The sequence below is a fragment of the Hydra vulgaris genome, chromosome 03, assembly GCF_038396675.1.
Source record: "Hydra vulgaris chromosome 03, alternate assembly HydraT2T_AEP".
Taxonomy (NCBI): domain Eukaryota; kingdom Metazoa; phylum Cnidaria; class Hydrozoa; order Anthoathecata; family Hydridae; genus Hydra; species Hydra vulgaris.
Genome location: NC_088922.1, coordinates 59,740,651 through 59,753,602, shown reverse-complemented (window position 1 = coordinate 59,753,602; position 12,952 = coordinate 59,740,651). Strand labels below are relative to the sequence as shown.

General features: G+C 26.6%; 1 protein-coding gene across 1 annotated transcript; it reads right to left on the bottom strand.

Annotated features, from left to right (window-relative positions):
* Nucleotides 1-9,203: 9,203 nt before the first annotated feature.
* LOC136078805 (uncharacterized) lies at nucleotides 9,204-10,036 on the bottom strand. Its single transcript, XM_065794616.1, has 2 exons — nucleotides 9,763-10,036; nucleotides 9,204-9,646 (listed from the first exon to the last, which is right to left on the bottom strand). The coding sequence occupies exons 1-2, from the start codon at nucleotides 10,034-10,036 to the stop codon at nucleotides 9,204-9,206; spliced, it is 717 nt and encodes a 238-aa protein (XP_065650688.1).
* Between the last annotated feature and the right edge of the window lie 2,916 nt (nucleotides 10,037-12,952).

The following is a 12,952-nucleotide window of genomic DNA, read 5'->3' as shown; positions in this document are numbered from 1 at the left end:
AAAATAGCAAGCAACTCGTAAAAAATTTCTTATAAATGGTCATTATCATTTGTGGTATTAAGAAATACGTAAGAGCTCAGTAATTACATAAGTTTTATTAAATCTCCCTCTCATCTAAGAGAGAGAGAGAGAGAGAGAGAGAGAGAGAGAGAGAGAGAGAGAGAGAGAGAGAGAGAAGTGTTTCCAAAGCAGCATGTTAACAAATGTAAAAAAGCACGGAATAAATAGTAGTCTCTGGTTTTATTATGTTACCAGTAAACAAAATTACTTTTACCTTGATTAAAAGCTAATTTCCAGCATTTCTTAATTAAGCTCCAGCTTCTCTCTAACTGTTGACTAATGATTAATAGAGTAAATTTCACATCATACTAAATTTACAAAATTAAAACCTTGTTTCAACAGTTAGCTAACTAATCAAAAGATGACAAAGGAAAGACAAACTAAAAAAAAAATGAAAAAAAGAACATAATTATGATATTATAAAAAAAAAAAAAATTATTTAGATTTAAAAATGTTTGTTACTATAAATAGTTAAACTCATACTTTGCTTTGTTCTGAAGTGTCTAAAGTAAAATCAAATTAACAGACATTAACACTGCTTGACACTGAATTCTGTCAAGTAAGTTTTGTGCACGCCGAGTTGCATTTCTTACATTTCAACAACGATTAACTTCATCCTGCCTAGATCTATTTTTTTCATTTGACAACTATTTTCAAGTTGCCTATTAGCATTTTACATTAATAACTTTGTTGAGCCTAATACTATCTATTTCAATTTCACTATTATCATTAAACATGTTATCAGTAATCTTACTATTGTTACAATTGAATAAATGAATGTAAAAGAATCTTACAAATTGTGATCTTTTCTAATCAAAGACTTTATTTAAACTTAAGATTTATTGAAATCCATATCTTTTTATATGCTTATATACATAAATTATATACAATAGTCGTTTATCAAAAATATTAAACAATATTTATTTACATCAATTATTTTTAATTTAACAAAGAATCTACAATGCACAAAATTATTTTTACCTTAATGAACAAAAATAATAAATGCACAATCTTGTATAAAAAATTGAAGCAATGTCAGTCTGTATACTTTACACTAAAGTAATTATATATATATATATATATATATATATATATATATATATATATATATATATATATATATATATATATATATATATATAAATATACTGAAATATAGGCAGATTTATGTTTATATACTTTTGTGTCAACAAATTACAGTCAGTTTTCCATGTTAAATACACAAAATACATATCTAATATAAAATAAATCCAATATAAAACAAAACAAAATAGTAAACTTACTCAAACCAGTATCACTTACACCGTGTGAAGTAACTAAAAAATACTTCAGTTCTTTTCAATCACTCTAAAAAATAACTTTTAGCTCTTTCCAATAGCACTAAAAAATAAAACAAAACTTGCTTAGCTGAGTTGCCTAGTTTATAAGAATCTGAAAACAGATAAGTAAAAAACCAAGAACAAATAAACATTTATTTGTTAGAACTACTATATTTAAACAAATTAAGTTAAACAAAAAATAACGCCAATTCTCCTTAAAAGCTTATTATTTTCCTTATATATGAATAGAAAATCAATATATCTGATAGAGATAAGATGTCATGATAAGAGAGTAGTTGTTAAATATTGTTATTTCATGTTAGCTTTTAGAAAACAAATCATGTTGGTATTTCATGGTTCTACAAATTCAAATTGAGATATAAACAAAATGTATATACGACAAAATGATTTTTCTTGAGTGGCTTTTAGTGAATGATTAAAAGCAGTGAGTTTCAATAATAAAACCACTAATTTTAAATAATTTTAAAGAATAGACACCAACATAAAGGTAAGCCAAATGTAACAACATTAGTAACATAAATAACAACTTTACGCAAAATCTTGCTCAACATGTTTGCCAAGTCACACACTTTGAAAACATGGAAACAACATAATATAAACATATATAATAACTATAAAACACAATACATTTATTTAACTTTATATAACATATATAAACACCTCATATAATGTTTATATACACAATAGATACATTTTATAAAATTTTAATGACACATTTATAAAACAATTACATAACACATATTACCGCATACATATATTTATCAAAAACTTTTTAACTTTAAACATAATATAAACATATATGCAAACTATAAACATATATAACTTATATCTCATAATAAAACATATATCTCGTAATAAAATATCAAATTATAATCATATTTAATTTAAATCAAATACTTATTGAATAAAGAGCAAAAAACAGATAGAAGAACTGCAATCCTTGTAACAAAATTTAACGTTTAGCAACAATAAAATGTCAGTGTTGGCTCGAAATTTGGAGAGGAATAAAAAGGATTATTGGAGAGGAATAAAAAGGATTATTGGAGAGGAATAAAAAGGATTATTGCTATAAAGCCAAACAGCCACAACACAATTGAAAGTTTAACTATAAGTAACCAAATTATAACTGATAATGTTCTAATCACTAACTCATTTAATGACTATTTTTCCACTATTCCAGAAAATCTTTCTAAAACAATCATCTCTCCTAGGCATAACTTTAACCACTACCTTGACAATAAAAATCCTAACTCCTTTTATATAACCCCTGTTACACCACAAGAAATAAATGATTATATATCCAGTATGAACCCTAGAAAAAGCACTGGGCCTAATAGCATTCCTACGCAAATATTGATCTTAGCATCGAAAGATTTAAGCTACCCTTTGAGTATTATGATGAATAAATCATTCAAAACTGGAGTGTTTCCTGACTTGTTTAAAATTGCTGAAGTTGTACCTATTTTTATAAGTGGATCCAAACTAGATCATTGTAACTATCGACCCATATCTTTACTTTCAAATATTGGCAAACTAATTGAAAGATTCATGTTTAACAGACTAGAAAACATTTTAAATCAATCTAATATTCTCTATAGCCTTCAATTTGGCTTCCGCAAAAAGCACTGTACAAATCAAGCACTCATTGATATAACTGAGACAATACGTGAAGCCCTGGTTCAAAAACAGTTTGCTGCTGGAGTGTTTGTTGATTTGCAGAAGGCATTTGATACTGTTGATCATGAGATTTTGCTGTCTAAATTAAATCATTACAGTGTCAGAGGAGTTGCTCTCAAATGGTTCAAGTCATACCTGTATATACGCTATCAGTTTGTAAGCATTGGAAACACTTCCTCCAATACTAGGTTTACATGTGTTGGTGTTCCACAAGGTTCAATCTTAGGTCCTCTACTCTTCCTCGTTTATATAAACGATCTGCACACATGTGTAAAATTCTCCAAAACATATCATTTTGCTGATGATACCAATCTTCTTATTGTTAGTAAATCTCTTAAAAAACTAAATAAAAATCTTAATCATGACCTTGCATGTTTGGTACAATGGCTACAATCAAACAAAATTTCCTTAAATACCAAGAAGTCTGAAATAGTTATCTTTAAATCTCAAGGCAACAAAATTACAAAAAAACTTAATTTCAGAATAAGCGGTAAAAAAATTAATACTGTAGATAAGATCAAATATTTAGGCATATTTAATTCCCACCTAAGGTATGGCTGCCAAATATGGGGGCAAAGTTCATCTACTCAAATTAAAAATCTTATAAAACTTCAAAATAAATCTATGCGAATAGTTCATTTCCAGCCAAGTAATTTTAATCCAGACTTATTGTATAGGTTATCAAATATCTTAAAGTTAGATGAACTCATCTTCTTGCTAAACTGTGTTTTTGTGTGGGATATCATTCATAATACCATGCCTATTGCATTCAACAACTATTTTAAATTCACAAGTGATATCCATAATAACGAACTTAGATCAACATCTTGTTATAAACTAGCTCTACCTTCAAAAAAAACTAGCAAATATGGTATTCAATCTACTAAATACCAATCAATTCACTCTTGGAACTCTCTGCCACTTTCAATAAAAATAAATCTCCCAAACATTACTAGAAATGCTTTCATTGCCAATATCAAAAAATTTATCCTTCATAAAAACACTCAATAAAATTCCAACACAGCATTTTCACTATCTTATATCTTCAATTAATCCTGTCTATCTTTCTAAAATATAACAGCTTTTAGTTTTCCCTTATTTTAAACCTATTCAGTTATCTCTTTTACTACTCCTTACCCTTCTGTTCCATATATGTACATATTTGTATGAACCTGAGTGTGCATTATGTGTATGTACATGTATATGTATAATGTGTTTACTTATTTATTTATATGTGTTTATTTACATATATGCAAATGTGTGATTATGTATATGTATGTATATGTAAGTATGTTTGTATATGTATATATGTGTGTATATATATGTATGTATGTATGTATGTATGTATGTATGTATGTATGTATGTATGTATGTATGTATGTATGTATGTATGTATGTATGTATGTATGTATGTATGTATGTATGTATGTATGTATGTATGTAGGTATGTATGTATGTATGTATGTATGTATGTATGTATGTATGTATGTATGTATGTATGTATGTATGTATGTATGTATGTTTGTATGTATGTGTATGTACGTGTGTGTATGTGTATATATATATATATGTGAATGTAAGTGTATATGTGTATATGTGTGTGTATATGTGTATGTGTGTATGTATGTATGTGTGTATGTGTGTGTATGTGTGTGTGTGTATATGTGTATATGTATATATATGTATATATATATATATATGTGTGTATATATATATATGTGTGTATATATGTATGTATGTATATATATATATATATATATATATATATAATGTATGTGTGTGTCTTAAATAAATATAGGTATAGCTTATATGGTATTATTTATAGCACTTCCCCAAATGACCACTTCTATGCACATATTGTTATTGTTAAGCATTATTATTATCTCTATAATTGACATTATTATTATCTCTATAACTGACATTATTATTTTTATTATTGCTACTGTTGCAAATTACTAATGTTATTATTATAATTATGATTATTATTGTTATTACTACTGTTATTATTACAACTATTACTACTTTATTATCATTATTAATTTTATTATTATTATTAATTTACTATTAAGTTTATATACTTTTACAAATTTACGGTTAATATTTGTAGGTCGTCACGTTTTTGTCAGTTACATAACTGTTTGTGACTGATCCTAGCTTTGTATTAATTTTATTTTATAAAGTGAAATAAATGATTGATTGATTGATTTAATTTATTTTTCTTAATTTTTTAAAAAAGTACAAAAAAAGGTAATAGCATAACAGAAATGTTAATAAAATAATAATCAACATAATAAAATAAGTAAGGTATGAAATGATAGGATTTATAATATATTTGAATTATATTAATTTAGGACTTGATAAAACTAAATAAATTTAACAGTAGTAATAAATATTTTGATGATAAAGTTTTAGTAACTTTTTTAGTACAAAAAAGTACTGTAACTGTATTGGAGATATGCGATACTGCTTTAGCAGAATGATATCTCTTCATACACCTTTTCATGTATTCCTGACTATTCCTTTTCATTCCAGTCAACCTTTTTACTAAATTTCTCAAGAGGAAACTTTTAATTTAAATTTTGCCTTCGCAATTTCAGTTTAAGCATGCGTTTTAAAGCAAAGATTTTCGTTTTTCCGTTATATGTTGATATTTGATCAAAATCGGGTACGATATCTTATCCGATTTTGATCAAATATTAAATAATACGTATTTTTGATAAATAAGTGGTATTGAACTCGAATTCGCAACTTAAAACTAAATGCGTATTTTTCTGGTATCAACGGCGGTATGTTATACGTGATCAATACTCCAAGTATTTACAATACTAGATATGCCGACTGGGATAAATAACGCAAAAATAAAAAATAAATTTCTCAAAAAGAAGATTATCATTTAAAATGATTAAAATATATGTACAATTATTGATTAATTATGTATTAATAATCTAAAGTAATTAATTAATTAACTATTAGTTATTGATTTCTAATATAAAGAAGTTTTATTAGAAAAAATTTAATTCATTTTCAATTAACAAAAGTAATTGCTTAAGTTTTGTTTTGAATTGGTTTAGATAATAATTAGTTTTCATTTCATTATTTAATATTATGTTCCACAACTTTGGTCCTCGGTGTACAATAGAGAATTTAGTAGCGGAATAATAAGTTTTGGATTGAATGTAGTTGTATTTTGAAAATCTAGTAGGGTATATGTGATTTATTTTTTCAAAAATTGAATAAAATAAGATTGGTAATATATTTTTATCAAGTTTGAACATAAAAATAAGAACTTGATAGAGGTTTAGTTTATATACATTTAGGATATTGAGTTCATTAAATAGTGTTTGTGTGTGTGAGAAGCGATCCACGTTTGAAATTATCCTTATAGCCTATTTTTGTTTGCTAAGCAATTTTTTTATTTTCGTCGCGTTAGTGCTACACCAAGCAATGTTCGCATAAGTTAAGTAGCAATGAATAAAAGAAATGTTTTTTAAACAAGATCGATGTAATAACTGCTTTGCTTTGTACATTATACCTAAATTTTTTGATATTTTATCTTCAACTACACCTATATGTTCCCTCCAGGTTACATTTTCGTCTAGAAACACGACTAAAAACTTTATTGATTGCTCTCTCTTTATTAATTGATTGTCAATAAAAAGGTCCGGAAGTTCTAAGGGAATATCTGATTTTTTATGTAGGCGATGAAATAAAGTGTATTTTGTTTTAGTAATATTTAAAGATAACTTGTTTGATTTAAACCATTGGGTTAGTTTGTCTAGTTCTTTGTTTAATGTTTGGAATAATATATTGATATCTTTATTGGAATAAAACAAGCTGGTATCATCTGCAAATATAATTGTATTTAAAATGTTAGAAAATTTATTTAAATCGTTTATATAAACAAGAAATAAAAGTGGCCCTAAAATTGGTCCTTGAGGAACACCACATGTAAATGTCTCATATTTAGTTTTTCCTTTATCATAAACTGTATACTGCTTCCTATTAGTCAAATAACTCTCGAACCAGGACAAGTTAGTATTTTTTATACCATAACTTTTGAGTTTCGATAGAAGGATTTGATGATTGACTGTATCAAAAGCTTTACTTAAATCGATAAAAAGACCAAGGGTATACTTGCCTTCATCAAACGATTTAAATATGTCCTGAACAAGGTGAATGGTTGCATGATCGGTGGAATGGCCAGATTTGAATCCAAATTGTTTATGGTAAAGAATATTATTTACATTTAAAAAAGAATAAAGCCTATTATACATAACTCGCTCTAATATTTTAGAAAAACAATTAAGAATTGAGATTGGACGATAATTTGCGACTTCAGAAGGATCGCCTGATTTTAAAATTGGAATGATTTTTGCAATTTTTAGGTTTTCTGGAAAAACACCATGTTTTAAAGATAAATTAAAAATATGTAATAATGGAATTGTGATGTATTTTATCGATTTAATAACGACATTACTACTTATAGAATCGAAACCTACACTTTTTTTGGGCTTTAACAAAGAGACTGCGTCTAATAATTCATTTTCCGTAAGTTTAGGATTAGACATAACACTAATGTTGTTTGAGGTTACGTAAGACTTAAAGTGTATTTTAGAAGTTGCTATATTTGATGATAAAATAGGACCTATATTTACAAAAAACTGATTAAGTGTTTCGGCCACTAAGGATTTATTTACAATACAATTGTTATTAACTTTAAGATTTTTCGGAAGTAAATTACCGTATAAACGTTTTTTACCGATTACCTCCTTTATAATTTGCCATGTTTTTTTCGAATCATTTTTGTCTTAAAATAATTGTTCCGAATAGTAATGTTTCTTTGAGCGTTTTAAAACTGATTCATATAGCCGTTTATAGGTTTTGTAATTAGTTTCATTTTTAAGAGTTTTTTTTTTAAGAAACTTGTTATATAAACGTTGTTTTTTTTTTTTAAAGATTTAAGAATGCCCCTCGTGATCCAGGGGTTTAAAAGTGTTTTTGTTTTGATAATTTTAGTAACTTCCTGGAATGCTTTATTATAAAGATTAAGAAAATCAGTTAAAAAGATATCATATGCTTTATCGGCATTTAGATTTAGTTGTAGGGTGTCCCAGTTGACACCAGTAAGAAGTTTATGAAAATTTTTGATGGAAGCGTCGTTTACTAACCGTGTTGTAATTAATTTTTTTCTATCACTAAGAGCATCATAGTCAATGCATTTTTGCAATAGAATAAAAATAGGGAAGTGATCAGAAATGTCAGATTTAAATATACCTGACCTTATTTTAATATTTACGAAATCATTTGTAATAATTTGATCTAAAGATGTTGCACTTTCTCTAGTTACTCGCGTTGGTTTATTGATTAGGGGAATATAACTATTTTGAAAAATTGTGTTAAAGAAGTTCTTAATGTTTTTATTTTTGTCGTATTCTAATATATTAAGATTAATGTCACCAACAATATAAACCGATTTATTTAAAGATGTTTTTTTTTTTAATTATACTTTTAATGTGATTTTCAAATGCCTTAATACTTCCTGAGGGCGGTCTATATAAAGCATGGATGAGGATATTTCTTGAAGTTTTATTAATAATTTCAACACATAAAGATTCATAATCATTAGTGGTTGAACTTAACTGTGGTTTCCTTTTGAATAAAATTGAATTTTTTATGTATATACACAAACCTCCACCTTCCTTATTTGATGCTCTAACTTGATGAATTACTTTATAATTAGGTAATTGAAAATTGGAATTGTTTTTAATGCTTACATCGTTACACCATGTCTCGCTGAGACAAATTACCTGAAATCTAATGTCAATTTTATGTAAAAATTGTTTCAATGACTCAAAATCTTTTTGAATACTGCTAATATTAATGTGAAGCATTGACAACGAATTGTCTTCCATTCCTTAATCAATAATTTTTGAATTTGGGTTATAGTATATCGGGCTAGTATTTTTAATTACTTGACTATCGTTAAAAAAATTATAATCGGGATCCGAATAGTTGTTTAAAATTATTGGCTTTTTCTGTGAATTAAAATTTATGTTTGATAAAACAATATTATCAGCCATTTTAAATAAAAAAATAAATCAATATAAATTTAACTTAAAAAAAAAATCATTTGACATGATTTTTTTTTCTAAATTCTTTAACAATGAGCTTATCATATATAACAGCAGAATATTTACCGTTTATCCTATGCGTTTTGCTTTCTTCAAGAAGTTTCTTTCTTATTATAGTAGTTTCTAGCGAAAAATCCTCGTTAATATAAATTCCAGAACCTTTTAGTTTGTTGGCGTTTTTTAAAATCTTTACTTTGTCTTTATAATTTAGTAACTTAATTACAATTGTTCTAGGCTTTTTAATATCGATAATACCAGTTCTGTGCGCTCTTTCTATGATTACATCTTTTACATTGAGGTTATTTTCAAGAAGGTTTATTATTTTTACTTCCGTATCATCCCAGTTTTCGTTATCATTTTCTTTGACTCCTTCGATTCGAAGATTGTTTCTCCTTTGACGATCTTCTAGCTGTCTAAATCTATTTTTTTCATTCTCCCCTATGGTTGCATTCGACCATATTTTTTTTTCCACATCACTGACTTTTTATCATTTGTCAATTTTTTTTCCAAATCGCTGACTTTTTTATCATGGCAATCCTAATAGAACGTTAGACTCTCTTCAATGTCTTTTTGTATTTTTTCATACTTTATCATCTGCTTGTTTGTTTTTTTAAGATCGGTATTTTGGTTTTCGTTTTCCTCTTTTAAAACTTCACAAGAATTCTTTAGTGTATTAATTTCTTTTAGCAATCCATCAATTCGATCGTTAGCCAGTTTTAAATTTGCACTTATTAACGCTAAAATATCTTTTTGTTGTTTTTGGAACATTTCTTGAAATATTTCACGAACTAATTTTATGGAGACTTCAGTGTTAAGTTTTAAACTCATTATTGACAAGATTTGAAAAATAAATAAATAAATAAAACTTGCAATATCAATTTTATTATTTTATTTCTTTCGTAGCAAAAGCACGTCCGTTTACTTTTCATTTGATCTCGCTAGCTTTTTAAGATTATTTTGTTTATTTTCTAAAAAATAATTTCGACTATGCCTTTACAATTTAATATATGTCAGGGTTAGTTAAATTTTCAATTTTTTATTTACCTTTGCCTTTACAATTTAATATATGTCAGGGTTATTAAATTTTCAAACATTTTATAAACTAATGTAGCCAGCCAAAAATTTTTTAAATTTTTTAAAAGTTTTTAATGGTTTAACACAATGTTTTATTAGAGTTACGTAATAAAAAAATATATCAGCCTCCTCCAAACTATGGTTGAAACAAAACATGAAAACAAAATCTCCTCAGAGCTCATATATTGACTTGGAACATGTTAGCTAGTTTTGCAATTAGTAAAAATTTTCTTTTTAAAAAAAATCTAATTTTCCACTCTTTATAATAAACATGTAAATCAGTTTATAAATAAAGTTCTTCACCAGTAGTCAGGTAAAACTGCATATAAACTTTATATGCAAAAGTGCTTCACCATTAGTCTCGTACAACATACTTATATAAACTATGTATTCGAGAATGCTTTAAGGCCAAGAGCATATCTTAAGAGAAACACATTTGTAGATTTTTCAAATTTACTTCAACACATTTTTTTTTCGTTTCTTAAAATTAACAATAGATAAAATTCTTGAAATTTTGAAATTCTTTTGAGTGAAAATTCTCTTGTACAAACAGATTTTGGTACATTTTAAATACTCCGAAGAGTAATAAAATAAAATGAATTTCCTGTGTTGATAGTAATACATGACTTGTATTGATAAACTTATATCATTACTTTGAAATTTGTTTCAAAAATCTGTTTGTTTTGATATTAATTATGATTTTTCAACAAAATCGCACTTGCCTCTCTTTCAAAATCAGCGAATCAGATTGCTCATTTTTCTGCCTATTCTAAGCCTGTATAGTGTTTTAAAATATGCAGCCCGTACCGGATGCCCAGATTAAAACCGTACGGGTCCCATATGGTAGTGCTTGCTGGGTTATCAAGATTACTTAAATTAGGTTTTATCTGCAAATTTGCCTACAATTCAAATAAAAAACAAATCCCATTCAAAAATCACAAGTGAAACATAATCTGGTACAACCCACCTTTCAGTACCAATGTTGCAACAAAAATAGTAAGTCGTTTTTTGAACATGGTAGACCTGCACTTTCCGGTTGGTCACAAACTTCGTAAGATATTTTATCAAAATATTATCAAAATACTCATGTATGCCAAACATCAAGTCCATCATTAATTCGCACTATCACAGGATATTATATAGCCAAGGTAAAGATGAGGGAAAAACATGCAACTGTGTCAATAAATCCATCATTTTTTTTTTTTTTTTTTTTTGTAGTTATTTTAGGTGCTCCCAGAAGTCCATACGGTCTTATCACAGAGCAGGGAAATTTAAGTGGAAAATTGTAAATCCTTATAACACTTCATCACTTCGTTGCAATCCTTATAACACTTCGTCAAAAATTTGCAATCTTTGTTTATACGAAAAGTTCCTTATTTTAACATATAAAGGTGATAACTTGTTAAATAAACGAAATGAGTTGATTTCAAAATGCAGATACAAGAATAAATTCCTTTTATCCTTTTTTGACACCGGTGATTAGCTAATTTTTTTTTTTTTTCGTTGTCATCAAGTATGTCTTAGCGACGTTAAGATCCCACTACACAGTATTTTGTTATTTTTAGCAGTTTTTTTTGTTTTTGAATTTGTATTCAATGGCTAATGAATGCCGTATAGGCATGAAACTTAAAGTACCATAGAAAAAGTTGTTTTTTCTTCGTTAATATGTATATATATATATATATATATATATATATATATATATATATATATATATATATATATATATATATATATATATATATATATATATATATGGGCGGATGTATATTTCAGGGATTAGAGCATTTATTAGAACGCTTTGACGATATTTATTTTTTCAAGGGGCTCTATGAAAGATAAGGTGGTATTGCATCACCCACATGTTCTTTGAGTCCCGGTCTGTTTTTTAAATTTTCTTATTTATATTTTATTTACATGAAACTCTAATGTATCTTATTTTTTTAAACAGCAAAATATATTTAACAAATAATAAAAAAATAAAAATTTACAAAAAAATATTGACAATGTTAGATACTTTTATTAAACACAATTTTAAGGATTATTTTGTTAGAATATTTTTATGTTTTTGAATGCTGTTTTTATTTCACAAGGTAATTTTTTTTTTGCAGATTGAGTTCTTTATTTACTTTATCAATAAAAAAATTTCTTTGTTGATACTTTTCGATTATTTATGTTTTTATTCTTTGATCATTAAAATATCTATAAAAAGAATTTGGTCGCTATTTTAAGACACCTTTCACTGCAATAAGATAAGCAGAAACCATGTTAATAAGGTCACGAATAGAGTATAAACTTGTTGTTGGCTTTAAAATTATCGGGTTAATTAAGAACACTCAGCCGCAGCGCAGTGGTAAGCGCGCTTGCCTCAGAAGCTAGAGATCCGTGTTTTAAAATCACCTCTGGGCAAGTTTTATAACATTGGTAAGGAAGGAGTCATGAACATTTTTTCAAATATATATTAAGGTGGTTCTAAAAAAAAATTTTTATTGAAAATGTGTCCTGGCACCCCTTGAATGTGTAAAATGTTCTATGTAATAAAATAAAAAAATCAACCCTCGAATGTGTAAAATGTTCTATGTAATAAAATAAAACACCGGATTTTTTTATTTTTTTCAATTTTATTTAGGTACCCAAAGAGGCCCTTACGGTCTTATCACAGAGCATTTA